This window comes from Delphinus delphis, chromosome 5 (genome assembly GCF_949987515.2).
Source record: "Delphinus delphis chromosome 5, mDelDel1.2, whole genome shotgun sequence".
NCBI lineage: Eukaryota > Metazoa > Chordata > Mammalia > Artiodactyla > Delphinidae > Delphinus > Delphinus delphis.
In genome coordinates, this window is record NC_082687.1 from 95,677,868 (window position 1) to 95,695,898 (window position 18,031).

An 18,031-nucleotide genomic window follows, 5' to 3' on the forward strand; every position below is an offset into this window, starting at 1 on the left:
GATATTGTTCGTATCACCACAGCCTGAAATTGCACGAATGATCACTCAGGTTATCAATTCACACATGCTTACAACGGCCTGTTGGCTCTGGGAATTACTTTCTTGGATTACTGCAAATCCCTCATCTCCAACCAATTCATCATGCAGAGTCCCCACTATAACGAACCTTGGGTGAAGCTCGGCACTCAACTGTATTTTAACATGTTAAGTGGAGTGTGGGGAGTCTTAGAATTATAACAGCTTGGGAATGTTAGAAAAGAGACGCCACCTTTCAAATCTGTTTCCCAGAATTATCTCGACACACGGCCCCACCACAGTCTCGGTTGTTGGAAACTGAAGTATCTGTCCTCTCAGCAGAAGTGCCACCAGGGGAGGCTCCCGCCTGGTGGTATGAGGTTCCCTTGATCAGTGTCTGCACCCAGGAATAACCAGCAGGGTTAGCCTAGTGGAGTTTCCGGCAGGATAGAGGTGGCCAGCTGGCACCTAGTTGCCAGTAAGTGAAAGTTTTTGCTTTTGTTTTTACTTTCTGAGAATCCTATCCATTCTCTTGGCAAGCCCTCATGGAGGAAATTGGTGATAACAACCGGAAGCTATGAGATGCTGCGTCCCAGTACTCCATGCCGTGATCATTCTCATCTCTGTCGAGAAGAGCAGACTCTAATCTACCAAACAGAACTCCATGTCACATTCACTCCATGACTATATGTGTGTGTACATATGTACATATACAGGTATACTGGGTACTGAGTGCTGGGATCAGTCCTACTGTGAAACTAGGCAGATATGGTTTCTGTTCTCATGGAACCTACATTCTAAAAGGACACAGAGACAATTCAAATAAATTAGTCTTGGAATATGATCTAGGGATTATCTACAACCAAGCACCTGGGATACTTGTTAAAAAGTCAGACCCTGGGGCTTCCCTGGTGGCGCAGTGGTTGAGAGTCCGCCTGCCGATGCAGGGGACACGGGTTCGTGCCCTGGTCCGAGAAGATCCCACATGCCGCGGAGCGGCTGGGCCCGTGAGCCATGGTCACTGGGCCTGCGCGTCCGGAGCCTGTGCTCCGCAACGGGAGAGGCCACAACAGTGAGAGGCCCGCGTACCGCAAAAAAAACAACTTTGAAAAAAAAAAAAAAGTCAGACCCTGGCCAGTCCTGCTGAAACAGATGCTTTTGGAGGTGAGGCTTGGGAATCTTTATCTCAACACGCTCCTCAAGTTGTAGTCTGTTTGAGAACAACTATAATGTGATAAATCCTATGACAGAGAAGGGTAGGTTGTCAAGAGAATTTGCAGGAGATACACCAGACCAGCTTAGCCTATGGAAATTAGAGAGGACGTCCCAGAAGAAGTAGTTCTCAAGTTGGGAGCTAAAGAAGAGAAAGAGCCTGTGCTCCGCAGCGGGAGAGGCCAGAACAGTGAGAGTCCCGCGTGCCGCAGAAATTAAAAAAAAAGAAGAGAAAGAGTTACCCAGAAAAATATAAAGGAAGGAAGAAGGGTCAGCAAGAATGGCCAGCAAACGGAAGCCAGAGAGTCTATGGGGAGATTTTTCAAAACATACCACCCTTGGTAACTAAGAGACTCCTGTGAATAGAGATTGGTGTGGTACTTTCTCCATTTGTAATGCTTCCAGTTTAACAGAAGATCAGGCTTTCCTTGGCATCCTGGTAAGCTGCATCCTTTAGCTTCACTTCCCTCTTCCTGTGCTTATTTCTGTCCAACGATGACAGCACCATAGAAACCTGAATTGATGTTCTGACATATTGCAGGAGCCAGACCTCAGATCTGGAACCTTCCATGTGGTACTCTCAGGAACACTGAATCCCTGACCTCATGATGGTTGCCACCAGTGGAAAGGATGATTTCACCTTTCTATACAGAACCAAGAAAGTCCTGAGAAAGTGGAACTTCAAACATCTATACACTGATGGTCCGTTTCTCCACGGGATGCTCCCCACTTCTTAATTTTATGTTTGTTCAGGATCCAGCTTACTGAGGTCAATTAAAGTCAGGAAGAGATGTCGGTTTGATTTAGTAAAATTGGATTCTTTGTCTCCCTTGGGTTTATCTCCTTGGGCTGGGCTGTCATTTGAATTTTATGTTTTTGTCCTTATTTCTTCGGACCATTTTTTTTTCTGGGAAGTGTTTTTCAGTGTTACACTCGCTCTATCTGTTTGCAAGGAAGGTGTTTGTTTCTATAAGGTACCTGTCCTGTCTGATCTCTATCATCTTTATGGTCTTGCATTCTGTCGCCATGGCTCATGTCTGGCTGTGGTTTATGTTTTGACAGGAGTTTGTTATAAAGCTGGGGATCACGGCTCCAGCTTTGCCTTTCAAACTTTCTTCTTTACGGTAGTCATAAACCCATGCTGTTAAAATGTTCCCTCTGAGGGAGGGGGTGAAATTCTGATAACAAAAGACTTGGGAGAAAGGAAAAAAGAGAGAGGGGGAGGGGGGGCGGAGGGAAGGAGAGACGGAGTGAGGAAGAATTTTGTAGAGGTGCTATTATTAAAGTAGCCAGGTACATACCAGCGTCATTCAAATGTAAACTACAAAAAGAATACATAGAGTTGTCAAAGATTTGAGAAAATAATGGCACAAAGGCAAGAGAAATGCATCTAGATTATCGTGCCATGCTGTTTTTTATCTTTGGGATCTTGGACAAGTTGGGCAGTGCAGACCAGTGAATGAAGTTAGCCCCGAGTTTGCTGGAAAGGGAGAGAGTAGGGCAGGGACAGCCCCTGAGCCCTCTGTCCTCAGAAGCAGCCATCTTGCAAGTTCCTTTGTGAAAATGCTTAGAATCATCTTGTTTTTTGTGTCAGTGGTGGAAGATTTATACAGTGAGGTGGTGTCTGAATTTCAGCCTTTGTTCTTGCCTTCAGTAAGCAAGTAATGAGGACTTGCTGTATTCAAGGCCCTAACTCTGCATCCCTCCATCCCTGGTGGAGTCTCCTGAGCACTGTTGTGCCCTGGGAGCTCCGCTAGACACTCAGTGTCATTTTTTTCTATTTCAGTTAATCCCCAAGGTCATATGGAAGGAAAGTAATATTATCACCATGCAACTAGTTTATGATCAGCCACCTAGGTATGTAACACACGTGTATTGACATGGAGGGGGTGGGGTCTGCAGAGAAAAAGAACAGGTGGATCCACTCTCATTAACTATCTTAAACTGCGGCTCCCTGGAGCAACAGAAGTGGGTTGGGCCCTGTTCTGTCTGATTTCACAGCCTGTGTCTCTCATGCTACCCCAGGCCGATTCTTCTCTAGCCATCTAGTGAGCGAGAAAGAGGATGAAGCCCAGCACTTCACTTTACAGGAAGGTCTGGGGACCTTTTATTGAGCAGGCAGTGGAGAGTTACATCCCTGATTCCCCAGCCTGGGAAAGAGCTCAGGAGACGCCTCTAGATCCCAGATGCAGCCATCCCGCAGCTCCTGTGCAGCCCGGAGCAACTCCCACCCAACACGAGTTCTCCTGGTGGCCTTGTCTCCCAGACCCACAAGCCTCACTCACACGTGAGTGCCTGGCCGAGGGTTTCGGTGTCTCTGTCCCACCTTCCCATTCTCCTCATGTTCACCACACTTTGCCCTCGCTGCCTCCCACGCAGAAGTTATTTGGGAATGTGTCTGCCCTTCTCTCCTTCTTTCCATTCATCCTCCATCTCCCTTCCTTTTTTCTGTTTCTAGCGTTTATTCACTGTGTATTGAACACAAAGTCAATACTCAGGTATGTTCCATGTTATTTAATCCATGTAGAAAGCTACCACTAATAACAATGAAAAAATAATAAAATAACTATTATCAAGGTCTTTAAGTGCAAAGTTCAGCCATTCAATAAATATTTAAGTGCCTACTCTGTGTTCCACATTGCTCTCAGTTCTGAGAATATAGCCAGGAGCAAACAGATACAGTTCCTTCTTGGAGCTTGTATTCTAGTGAAGGAGCAGATAATATACAAATATAATATGTGGTCAATGCTATGAAGAAAAATTAACTAGGGTGTGATTAATAATTCATCGCCTAATTAATAGTCAGAGGTGAGAGCATTCTGTGGTGGATTTTATGTGCTCTCTACAGAATCCCTGTGAGGCTGGCCCTGTTCTCACAGGTTTCTCACCTAGCAGATGAGAAACCCAAGGTCAGGCTGATTCAGTAACTTGTCCAAGGTCACGCAGTGGCAGAGCTGGGATTCAAGTTCAGGCCGGGTGGCTCCAGGTCCACGCTCTTGACCCCATGGCCCACTCCAGGGAAGAGATCAGGGCTAGTGAGGCCTGGGAACAACAAGGCCAGGAGGGTCCCTGAGCCTTTTTTGTCAGTTCTTAATAGTGACAGAGGAGAAAGAGGGGAGTGAGAGAGAAGCCAGAGTTGTGTGCATCAAGATGCAGTGGACCTGCTCCAGCTCCTGTGGTCCAGGAGACGTCTGGAACCCTCATCTCCTGGTAAGATGGTACCTCTCCTCTTGGAGGTGATGGAGTGCAGACAGAGGCCAGAAGGGTCGTTTCATCCTGGGAGGTGAAGCCACAGTCCCCTCACTGCAAGAGGATGGGCAGCTTCAGGGAAAGAGCTATTGGATAATGGTAGAAAGTGAGGGTTTTTAGCTGTTTAACCCACGAAGGACATTAGCCCCATGCTGGTAACTGGGTACCAAGGCTCAGACCCATCCCAGAACCCACAGAATGCCCAGAAGCTGCCTTATCTTGCCTAAATCCTCTGATTTTTCTGAAAATCTGCACACAGCATGTCAGATTCCAACAGCTGGCACCCACGTGGTTTTACCAGACCTGGGTAGGTGCAGTTGGGCTGTTAAGTCCTGCTGCCAGACAGCCTATGCAACATTGAATTCACTGTCAGAATCGCTGTTCCTTTCCTTGTAGACACAATCTAGGGTCAGAAGCACAGCCCCCAGTGGGCTTCAGTGGAATGTGAAGCTGACCCTTTTACTGCTTCTCATTTCCAAGGATTTTTACTTCCCTGTAAAATGCCCCTGGAATGCTGACTTGCAGATGGTGTCTTTCTTCCTTTCTTCCTTTCTTCCTTCCTACCTTCCTTCCTCCCTTCCTTCCTTCCTTCCTTCCTTCCTTCCTTTCTTTTTCTTTCTTTCTCCCTTCCCTTCCCTTCCAGCCCCTTCAAACTAAGTAGTCTCAGATGAGATGCTTTTTTACTTATAAAACTCAAAATTAACTTTAATCCCAAAACGAATCTGTTAAAATGACTAGCCTCTGATCCTTGATTATCTGGACTAGAATATTCAGATATGAAAATTCCCTATATGGGACCCTAAAACCTTTTTTTCTTCTTCTTGTGGTTTTGGTTCTCCAGCCCTGAGTTTTGAAAGTGGCTTTACCTCTGTATCAGAAACCCACGTGTATACATAACCAGTTTGGGGTTGGCAGCCTGTCTAAATAGACATGCTAAGTCCACCTCCATCCATTTGCCAAATGTCTCTGAAGTAGCTATTTATGTCACGAATGTGCTGTGATACTGAGATGATTGAGAAATGTTCCCTGCCTTCAGGGAATCACAGTCACTGATGGAAAGACAATAAAATGAATGATTCCAGTACTGCAGTGTAAGCCATACAGTCTGTGCACACACAGTGTATTGGGAGCAATGACATGTATTAACTGCTTAGCAGAGTCAGTGCTAAGCACTTTGCATGCATGATGTTATTAATACCTGTTCACTGAATTTGTGACTATTCTATTCCCATTTGACAGATGAAGACAGTGGGGTGTAAAGAGCATAAATCGTTTGTTCAAGGTCAGAAAGTGAATAAATGAACTTTCACTGCAGCATCCAATTTTAAAATCACTTTAGGAATACCAAGGAGATGAGAAAACCATAATTCAAAAAGAGTCATGTACCACAATGTTCACTGCAGCTCTCTTTACAATAGCCAGGACATTGAAGCAACCTAAGTGTCCATCGACAGGTGAATGGATAAAGACGATGTGGCACATATATACAATGGAATATTACTCAGTCATAAAAAGGAACAAAACTGAGTTATTTGTAGTGAGGTGGATGGACCTAGAGTCTGTCATACAGAGTGAAGTAAGTCAGAAAGAGAAAAACAAATACTGTATGCTAACACATATATATGGAATCTAAAAAAAAAAAAGAATGGACTTGAAGACACAGGGAGGGGGAAGGGTAAGCTGTGACAAAGCGAGAGAGTGGCATGGACATATATACACTACCAAATGTAAAATAGATAGCTAGTGGGAAGCAGCCACATAGCACAGGGAGATCAGCTCGGTGCTTTGTGACCACCTAGAGGGGTGGAGTGGGGAGGGTGGGAGGAAGGCACGGGAGGGAGGAGATGTGGGGATATATGTATACATATAACTGATTCACTTTGTTACACAGCAGAAACTAACGCTTTTGTAAAAACTAACACCACTGTAAAACAATTATACTCCAATAAAGTTTTTTTTTAAAAAAAGAATACCAAGGAGAGAAGTGGAAAACTCAGAGGGAAAAAGGGATTCACCACCACAGGATATGGTGCTTTAGCTAAAATTTGAGGATGCCTAAGACTTGGGATGAAACAGAAGAGGGAGGACTACGATATCCCAGGCAAAGGATGCTGCGTGAGCAAAGGTTTCGAGGTGTGCTGAGCACGGAAGCACTAAGGGAGCGGGTGAGGTTGAAATGGAGCTGGGAGGATGGTGGGTACAGCCAGTTTATTATTTTAATTCTACAAACCTTTCCTGCGACTTCAAAATCCACTTTAAAGGGTCATGTTTTATTAGCTTCTATTTTAGTGACCACTTAACACCTTGCAGGGAACGTCTTGTATCATATCCAGCCCTGGGAGAGGGCCCAGTTTTATCCACGTTTGCCTCTGTCTCTGCAGAGAGGAAATCATCTCTTTTGCATCTCTTGGCATTGCTAAAGGTTGCTGAGTCCTGGTTTCTATTAAGTTTGAAATCACACACATATGTCTGTTTCTCAGGCAACATTTCTTTAACCCAGTTGAATTGTGCTGATATTAAAACACAAAATTGAATGACTTGTGGTGCCTCCATGGGTTTGAGTTTGAGAAGGCCCAATAAATCATATTGGAATAATTTCATAAGAATTCTTGATGTTTGGCACCTTTGAAAAATCAAGGAATGGAATTTTTTTGCTTCTCTAGTCTGGAGTAGTTTGTTTTTGTTTTTTCCTTTAGTCAAGTGAAGTGGTTTTGGGTAAAAAGATCCAGAAAATGGCAAACCATCTGAAAATGTCAGATGTGGATGGTTCACCTGGAGCAGTAACCCCCATGAGCTGGAAGTCTGTAATTAATTACTTAATTTCATCATCTACATGTCGAGAAAGTTTTGCATACTTTAGGGCTGCCACTTTGTAAGGGACACACTTTGTGATCTAAATGGCAAAAAATGCAAAAGTTAACACTGTTCATTGCTGGTGAAGTTGTGGGTAAAACATGTACTATCAGGGCAGGTGGGGGAGTAAATTGATCACAGCATGTGAAGGGTGATTACTGGTACTTAGTTAAATAAAACATACTTTTTTTTCCTTTTCAGTGTCTCTCCTTTTGGAAAAAGTTGAAAAACACTGTCTATGCCCCTCAACAAGGGAATGTTTACATAATGAGCGAAACAGCTGTATTCTGGAATACAATCCAGTGATTAAAATCAAGCAATGCCTAATCATCTAATCTAATCAATTAGATGTCTTAGTCTTAGAACTCAAAGATGTATTATTGAGTGAAAAAAGACAAGTTCCATATAGATAGATTTATTGTATAACTTTTATGTAAAACAAATAGAACAAAACAAAAAGCATGCACATAAAATGATATGTGTTATCTATGTGGACATATAAATGGAGATAAATGTATAATTTAAATATTTACAAGGCTACATAACATACTGATAACAAAGGTGACCTGGGGAGGGGTGAAGCCACTGACATTGGTGGGTACAGGGTTGTCAGGGAAACTTTAGACTCCTAATAATTGTATTAGTTAACCCTAGCTTCTTCAACAAACAAAGCTCGATATCTCAAAAGTCCAGATGGGTTTTCCCAGTATGTGGCAGCTCTCCTCCTGGTGGTAATCCAGGCTCCTCCCATCTCCTGGCTACTCCACCCATGGCGGGTGGGGGTCCATGGAATCCTTTGCTGGGTCTTCAATATCTGGCTGTTAGAGGTGGGAAAGAGCTTGCCAATTACATGTAGAATGATTTTACTCGTCATTTCTGAAAGTTGAATATGTCTTGATGTCTACTTGGTGGAAAAAAAATGAAAACAATGAGAACGTCCATTGGGCATTGGTTACAACTCCATCACAAGGCAGCACCCAACTGAAAGGCAGTTTAAGAAATGAGGTCTACTCTAGGCCTAGAAAAAGAAATCAGATCTAGTGAACAGTTAGTGAGTCTCTGCAGCAGTACTGTATTAATTTTTTGCATGTGTATTACTTATGTAATTAAAAAGTTAATAAAAATTAAATTCAGGCATAGAAATAAACAAAGATTGGTTGCTTAAAAACAATAATCAGGGCTTCCCTGGTGGCGCAGTGGTTGAGAGTCCGCCTGCCGATGCAGGGGACACGGGTTCGTGCCCCGGTCCGGGAGGATCCCACATGCCGCGGAGCGGCTGGGCCCGTGAGTCATGGCCACTGAGCCTGCGCGTCCGGAGCCTGTGCTCTGCAACGGGAGAGGCCACAACAGTGAGAGGCCCGCGTACCGCAAAAAAAAAGAAAAACAATAATGATTCTACTTTACCTCATCCTGGCCCCAAGTAGCTACGCAGCTTTCTTCTCTAGTCATCAGATTTTTCTGCTGTAAAATGAGGATGTGGAATATAATCATGAATAATAACCTTATTACATTTATTAAATAATTGTTAGTGTTTTGTAATATATTTTTCCCACATATGTTAAGTGTTATTCATAATCACTAATCAGGAGCTAATCAGTATCACCATGAGTTAAATTCATTCCTACTCAAATCAGAGAAACATGCTAAACATATTCCTTTTTTAATAGTATTTTTGAAATATGGAACTAGCTAGGGTTGCATTTTGAGATTTTCAGAGACCCATTGGGATTAGAAAATGCTATGGGAGTCACTGGACTAGACCTGAGGTCTTCTCTGGCTCTATCATTCTAATTTAGTAGCTAGGCTAGTGCCTCATATAGAGCACTGCTTTCATGGGTATTTGTTAAGGAAATTAGTGAAATCATAAGTTGAATTGATGCAAAAATTTATTAAAAAATATATGTGTGCATGTGTGCACAAGAGAAAGGTTTATACCGAGTATAAAATTATTCAATAATTGAAAATATGTTAATAGATAGCTTTCTAAAGGAACTTAGACAATCAACTCAATAGTGAGAAGGCATTTGATCAAATTAAACATCCATCAGGATTAAAAAGGACAAAATCATAAAAACAAGATGTAGAAAAAGAATTTGTTTTTCTTTCTGTAATAAGTAATATGATCAGATCTCAAATCAACATATAGTACTTCCCTAATCCTAGAGGAAATTCTCAAAAAAATTAGGGGAAAAAAAAAAGAAAGCCTACTACTTTCCTCATTATTTAACACTTTTTTTCCTCAAAGAGCTGTTCTAACTAGTGTAATAAGATGAGAAATTAATGGTATAAATATATTTGAAAGAAGGAAATACATGGATTTCTTCACCTAGAAAACTCAAAAAATATCTTCTAAAGAACTATTAAAATAGTAGGAGTGTTCAAGTAAGTGTCAGTGTTCCAAATAGAAATATAATGAAAAAAATTATATGAACCATTCAGCATAACTAAAATATTCAAGCATTGTTAGCTATTTACCTATGGAAAGCTACAGAATGATTTTGAGGTAGAGATAAAGACTTAAACAAGTGGACAAACATTTCATGTTCCTGTACGGGAGGATTGGGTATTTTAAAGATGTCAACCCTTTTTTAGCAAATTCAATTTAATTTAAACCAACCTCCTTCCAATTTTTCTTGTGGGGTGGGGAGGGACGGGGGGACTTGACAAAATTATCTTAAGGTTCATCTTGAAGAACAAACAGTATAATTATGAAAATGTTGAAATAAAAATAATAGTGAGGGCAGAAATAAATCTACCGGATTTAAACTACATTATAAAGTTTGGATAACTAAAAGAATATTGTACTGTCATAAGGAAGGAATGAGAGAACATTATGTAATGGAGTAGTTCATCCAGACAAGCTCTTCTAAGGTATAAATATTTAAGATCTGACGAAAGCAGCCGCCCAAATCATGGGAAACGCACATATGCTCCTTGACACGTGCTGTCTGTCCCCTGAGCCAGGACTACTCTCTTCCCCCTGGTCCCCTGTGTCTGATTGATGTCTTTTCATCCTTTAGCTTAGGTCTTTCTCTGACACCTCACTCTCTCCCCATCAACCCTGCACCATGTCCATGAGGCATCAGTAACTAGAGCATGGACTTATTCTGAAAGTCAGTAAAGGATTTCAATTTCATACTTAGAGGGTACTGATTCATGGTAAGAGGTCCAGCCATGGCTGTGGACCTCACCTGCAGAATGTTATTATCAGTGCTTTGGATAAAGGGGTAAAGAAACTTTGCCCCTCATGAGAGGCACACAAGTGAGAGAAACACCCTGTGGTAGAGCTGAAAAAATCGGGATCCAAAATTATCTGATTATGCCAAGGCACTGGTTGAATTAAATGAAAGGAAATGAAGTAAGGATTACAAGTAAGTTCTTGGAACTTGGAACACATAAATCCATTCATGGACTGCACCCATTCATTCGGCAAATATGTACGGGTCCTAAATGTGTGTCAGGCGATAGATAAACAGTGTTTCCAAGAACAAACCATGGCACACATCTCATTTGTCCTTAATTAATGAATTAATAGCTCTAACAATTGCTTGATCAGAAGCTCCCTAAGAGTGGGATGGGGTTTATCACAGTCATCGTCGTTTCTCCAGCCCATATGTGAGGTGGTGTGGCAGAAGTCTTTTGGTAGAAAATGGAAGAAAAATGCCTATTAGATTTCTGGGAGGATCAAAAAATTTTGTGGCGTTTTGGAACCATGTTGACAGATGGATGACACATTTAAAAACAGTACCTTCATCAGATCAAGATACATTTAAAAACAGAGTAGGTCCATCTGATCACATCACTAGCTGAAGCCTTCCAGTGCTATCTCATTGCACTAAGATTGACATGTCAGCCCTTTGCCGTGGCCGAGGAGGCTCCAGATAATCTGACCCCACCTTCTTCTCTGAGCTCATCTGTCACCTCACTCTCCTTGCCTGTGGTCCTTCCACGTTGCCTGCTGTCTCATACTAGGACACGCCAAGCACCTTCAGTTCTAGCTTATTCCTCTCTTAAGGCCTTTGTCCTTGCTAGTCCCTGGGCCTGGACCTTTCCACTGCCAGATGCTCACATGGCCCGTTCAGTCCAGACTCAGCTCCATCAACACCTCCCCACTGCAGCCTTGCACACCAGCCAGTCTAAACTAGACTACCTTCCTTCACTGCCAGCTTTATTCTCTGTCTTCCCACTTGTCTGCTATTTATCTCCATCACCTAAAACAAAGGCAGGCCCCGTAGCAGGTACTTAATAAACATATACTGAATGAAAGAATCTTTGAAATAGCAAGAAAAAAGATACTTAAATCAGACTGCTTTGCTTGAGAAGAGAAGTAAAAGGTATGTTAGAATGAAATAATGTTAATTTATGGAAGTAAAATGAATTTGGCTTGTTTTCCCTTCATTGAGACAAAGGGATCTGCCTTCAACCTGTATCACCCCTATCAAAGTTCAAGCATGTCTTATTTCCATTGTTTTGACTATTTATAATGGCTATTCATAATAAGTAGAAACATCAATATTGTTTATTTCACTACTAGGCGCATTTCCATTTACATGCTAGCATAATGCGTTTACTAATTTCTGAATACAGGCGAGTCTAAAGTTGAATGAATCTTCGTGTTTATTACGTAGTAGAATTTTTTATTTATTATGCAGTGGTATTTCAGTAGTAGAATTTCCTTTTGGATTTCTGAGGTACTGCAGCTTTAGAACAACTGTATAAAACTAAAACTACTCAGTCTTAGGCAGCCAGTTTATCCAGTATCTTGTTTATGAAAAATCGTTTAAAAATCAGAGTTACCACTTGTTTTATTACAATTGACTTTGCCTAATTAAAAGCACAAATGCGTTGTGTGGTTATATGGTTTTCTCTTTCCAATGAGGTAGAAAATCTTTAGTTAAATAATTGTCAAGAGTTAAGTGGTACTAATATATTGTTAGTTATAAGCATTCTTCTTATTCCCCATTTTAATTGGGGTCCTCAACCTCTTACATTTTTTTTGAAGTGAATTTTCTTTGAAAGATGAAATTACAGGCATTTAGAATATAAGTGATGGCCTCAAATCAAATGTCTTAACATCGGACAGTGGTTTCTCAAAGGTCTTGGAGAACTTCAGAGCGCTTAAGATCTGAACATCAGAACGGCAGTTTGGCAAGAGTGTTTACCAAGAGCTTAGAGTCACACCTAATAAACTACAAGAGAGTCAGAGATTCTCCAGACAAGGAGCAATTGTTACATTGATTTCCCTAGAAGTATGTGAGGATGCTTGTTTTACCACAACCTCATCAGGTTTATGTTTTAGTCTTTTTATTATTATTTTAATATGTATCGTGCTTTGATTACTAGTTTGAACATTTTCCCATATGATCATTTTCTTCTTGCAATTTCTTTCATGTGAATTCCTTATAAACACCCTTAAGAGTTTAAGAAAAAGTTTCATAATTATTGATAGAGACAATAGGCAGATGCACAGTAGTTTATATCGTCTCAGTGATTAAGAGTTCCCAATGAATCCATCTGGTTTCTAAATGGGGGAAGAAATCAGCTAGTATCTACAAGTATCCTGTAGATACCTTAATATCTACAAGTAACACCTACAAGAAGAGATAGAAGCTAGATCCTGCCTCCATAGCGCCATCAGCTCTATGCAAGAACTTCTGGGGAGCCGTGCCGGTGCTTGAGGACAAGGCAGAACAACAATGAAAAACTTCCCAAGGAACTGGAATTCAGAGCTCAACATCCAAATTAGCTAAGGATAAAGTGTTAGCTATTCAGGACTAATCATGTTTACCTACACAGTAGAGCATTATTTAAGCATTCTTTATACACATTTCAGGCTCCTGAATAATTTAATCTGTGATTTTCTTTTCTGTTTCATAAACACACGGATAAATAACATTACCGTATTCCACTCACCTAATATCACAGCAAATCTTCCCATGCTCTCTTACTCGCCATACTTTCCCTTTCCAATTTTTGGAGCATTGACCTAAATGTGTTAGAAAAATAGAATCCATTTAATAACCTATTAGAATCTTAATCTCTTTTCAAGTATATTTGAGAGATACGATCCCTTTCGTGGAGGCACAGTGTAGATTTATACATATCAATATTCAAATTATTTTTAGTTCCAAGGACTAAAGTATAAATGTAAAGCTTAGGTGAGCTTATGAGTGTGACGGTATAAAACTTAAATAGATCTAGAATTGGTGTGGCTGATGAGTCAGGAGACCATGGGGTCTAATCTGAAATGTTCACTGATTTAAAGTCATTTAAATTAGGCTGTGCAGTGTGGTTGCACAATTTATTAAAAGGACATTTTAATCTTCTTGGTGCTTCAAAAATAATAAAATTGTATACCGAATTCAGGATTCAGAAGAAAATGGCAAAGAGTTCAAAATCATAAACCTATTTTTAACTTTAACTATTTTCACATTGCATTATAAATACTTAGATATTTTGTTATTAGAAATGAGGTATAAAGACAAGGACAAAAATCTATCTTTGTGTTTCCAGCACTTGCCAAAGAGCTTTACACCTACTCTGGGTTCAGTGAATGTTTATAGAAGAGATCAGTGAATGAGCTAGAGGGATTTCCTCAAGCACATGCAATTTTTTTTTTTTTGGTTGTTTGTCCCATTCACTGTACATTATCTATATGTTGCACCGTGTGTGTGTGTGTGTGTGTGTGTGTGTGTGTGTGTGTGTGTTGTATTTTTGACTATACTCCCTTGCAGAACAGAAGCTCTTTAAAGATAATCTTTATGGTAGACAGAATAATAGCCTCCCAGAGATGTCCAGCCTGAATCCCTGGTACCTATGAATATGTTACCTTACATGGCAAAAGGAACTTTGCAGATCCAATTAAATGAAAGACCTTGAGTTGGGAGATTATCTTGGATTATTTGGGTGGGCCCGGTACAATCACAAGGGTCCTTAAAAGCTGAAAAGGGAGGCAGAAGAGGAAGTGAAAGTGAGGCCATGAGGATTCCATCCACCATTGCTGACTTTGAAGATGGAGGAGGGGGTCACAGCAAAGGAGTAGAGACAGCCTGTAGGTGCTAGAAAAGCAAGAAAATTGAGCCTGTACAGAGAAATGCAACCCTGCTGACACCTTGATTTTGGCCCAGCAAGACCCATGTCAGATTGTCAAACTATAAGGCAAATAAGTGACAGATGATAGATAGATAGATAGATAGATAGATAGATAGATAGATAGATAGATTTTAAGCCACTAAGTTTGAGTAATTTGTTACAGCAACAATAAAAAACTAATAGTCTCTGACAACACCTTTCTCTCATCACTTCCTCCTTATTTTATGTGGGTTCACGCCTCCATTCCATGCTGGAACAGGACAACATTAATCAGGATTCTTCTGTTTGCAAATCACACACTCAAGCAAAAAAAGGAGGGGGATGGTATATCTCTCATAAGTGGGACCTCCAAGGGATTGAGCTGGCTTCACTCCCAGCTAAGACAAGGCCCAAATCAGTCCACAAAGACTCTTGGTGTCTCTGATCTGCTTTCCTCTATATGCAAGCTTCAGCATTTCTACAATTCACATGCTTTTAGTGACAAAACTGCCCTCTTTCTTTCAGGAAAGGATTCTAATTTGCCCATCTCTGTAGTGTAGGAGGTTGAAAGTGTGCTATGGTTATCCATTGCTACACTTAAAAATGCCCCAAGACTTATTGGCTTAAAATACAAACACTGCTTTTATTTACTCATGATTCTGCAATTTGGGCAAAGTCTGTGGAAGGCAGCTCATTTCTGATCTGTGTGAAACCAGCTTGAGGCAACTCATTTGGGGCTCAAGGATCCACTTCCAAAATGGCTTCACTCATGCAAGCTGGTGCTGGCTGTTGGCTGGATGCTCAGCTGGGGTTGTTGTCTGGAGAACACAGTTCCCCTTCATGTGGCTGCTCCACATGGCTAGGTTGGGCGTCTCACAGGATGTCAGTTTTAGAATAGTTGGACTTTGTACATAGCAATGGGGTTTTCCCCCAAGCACAAAGTGGAAGCTTCTAGGCCTTCTTACGTTTTGGCCCCAATAGACACAAGGTCACTTGTACTACATTCTGTTAATTAAAGCAGATCGTAGGGCCCAGTCCAGATTTGAAAATAGGAGACTACATACACAGATCATGAATTCCATTGTTGGGGCTGGTTGGGGCCATCAGAGTAGCAGTCTACCACAGTGGATAACAGAGCTTTGTGAGTGATGGTCCAAGTAAGACCATCCGTTTCCAAAAAAATGGTACAGGCAGTCCCACAAAGGAAACAGGACTGAAAACAAACCTCAGGTATCCATAACAATCATTTCCCTCAGTGCTAGAAAGCATTCCATGAAGCAAAGCTGAATTTCCCTCTACGTCTATTGACTGTACAGCTTGTACATTTCCTGGAGTTGGAGACGTGATTAAAAATTTAAAGTTAAGGAATTAACGAACTTTTTCCCATTTGACTTTTCTTAAACTATGAATGAAAATAATGATATCATAGAGCAAACACTACTAAAAAGAAATTGTGCAGGATTCATGAATAAACTATAATGTAGGCTAATCCAATGATGTTTATTTGCAATAACCTTTTTAATGTGACAATTCCTTGGATATTGTAGTAAAATATTTTCACCCTACGTGTATGTTTTTATGGTTTGTGTTTATTTTCCACAGTATAGATCCCCAAATGTCAAATTACTAGAGCTGATTTATGGTAATTAGTTTTAAGTTAGAATATTTGAAATGCATTTAATTAATCTTAGCTGTTTAGCAAAGTACAATAAGGTTTTTTGCATTAACAAAGTTTTCTTTATAATATATCAGCTATGCATATGTTTAAGGATATGATGGACTCAGATTACTCTTACCTGAATTTTATATTTAACAAATAAACATGCACTGTTGGGGATTAGACAGTGTTTAGAAAATGTACGTATAAGGATTATTTAGGCTGAAATTGCCAAAGATCCTGGAATATTTAGCACACACTTGTTGATTGATTTCACTGCAGTAAATATGAAGCAATAACAACTATATAAATTATTCAGAGACTCGTCATCCACATCGGGATTCTTTAGAGATCACTTCAGAAAGCAGTTTGGCAGGATATTCTTTTTATAGTTTTTTTTTTTTTTGAAAATCCATGTACAAAAGAGAGATAGATCCATACAAAATGGATAAATACTGATGCTTTTAAAATGAAATTAAATATTTTTAAACATTCAAGTGAAAATTGCATGGTTTTTCCTACTAAAGCTCTCTTGCGTAATTTATTTATCTTCAGTATTATTTTTGTCTTTCAGGAAGCCTTATATAGTGAACGTAAGAGATTTATTAAAAACCTTCAATCGCTTGAGAGTGCTTTAGTACTTTGCCTCAAAATCTGCACATAGGCAAAATTCCTGATATTATGAGTTGGGATTTTCAGTGTAAGAGGATTTAAAATCTCTGCTAAAGCACGGGCTTGTTAGCTGTCTCTAAGCGTCATATATCAGAGGGACCCAGCTACTTACCAATCGCTCAAACTAAAATGGGGCAGGACAGGACACGTGGAATGAAAGAGACCAATTTAGACCAAGTGGAAGGTATCAAGTTCTCTGAAAATGACCCTTTTATTCTGGAAAGATATTTTATTCAACTCCAGAAGCGGAGAGAGTAATCAGCACTTACATAGGTATAGATCTCTTTGTACATACAGATACAGATCACTTTTTAAAGATTTCCCTTCATTAAAGCAATTTGAGACATAGTGTTGGAAAGTGTTTTAGTGGTTGGGTGTTTGCAGATTTGAAGTTAGAGACCCCAGTTATCTACTTATAAATCATGTGACTTTGAAACATTCCTAAAAACTTTTTCTTTTGTAAAAACCTTTTTGGGTCTCAGTCCCCCATTCTCTTGGGGTTGTGCTAAAGATCCAGTGAGTGAAGGCCAAAATACTTCACATACCGCAAAGCATTACATTATCAAAATTCATAGCATTATGACTACTACTGCCAATAATAAAACATGATTGGGTAACTGGTCTGCAAACAATCCATTGAAAAATCCAGGTGAATTGGATATGTTTTATTTTTTGAAAATATTTTAACTTAGAGAATACACATGAGGTCCAAAGTAGTCAGTACATTTGCCCCCCTTATGTTTAAAGTATTGACTCTTACATTACTGACTTTTGATGGACACTGAACCTGGAAAGATGACTGTATAAATGTTTCCTGAATATTAGGGATTTTATTTTATTAACTGCAGCCCAGAAGGAACATGGTGGGTAATAAAGAGAAATTTGCCTCCTGGTATGACTTGTATCTAGTTGGAAGTCTGGCAATGGTGTGGGGCATGTGAGACCATCTGGATATTCTTGTTAATGGTTTATTTCTCTGTTGTTTCTCTCCCAGCTATCGGCAGGACCCTCATCCCCCGTTACTTTAGCACTGTGTTTGAAGGAGGAGTGACTGACCTGTATTACATTCTCAAACACTCAAAAGAATCCTACCACAACTCATCCATCACGGTGGACTGCGACCAGTGTGCGATGGTCACCCAGCACGGGAAGCCCATGTTTACCAAGGTACAGGGCAGGCTCGGCAACAAGCCTTGTTCTTCTTTGGGTGCATTGAAGCATAGTAATTATGATTGTCTTCTGGAACTTTAACCTGACTTCTCACGTCTCAGACGCTTTCAGCTCTGTGAGGTCATCGTTTTT

General features: G+C 40.5%; 1 protein-coding gene across 10 annotated transcripts in view; it reads left to right on the forward strand.

Moving 5' to 3' along the window:
- The window catches only part of LDB2 (LIM domain binding 2), a 379,673-nt gene that overhangs the window by 280,710 nt on the left and 80,932 nt on the right, over positions 1 to 18,031 (forward strand). For all 10 annotated transcript variants that reach the window (XM_060012774.1, XM_060012777.1, XM_060012776.1 and 7 more), the window contains exon 3: positions 17,724 to 17,896. In XM_060012774.1, coding sequence (XP_059868757.1) covers positions 17,724 to 17,896 — 173 coding nt within the window. The remainder of the gene's footprint in view (positions 1 to 17,723; positions 17,897 to 18,031) is intronic.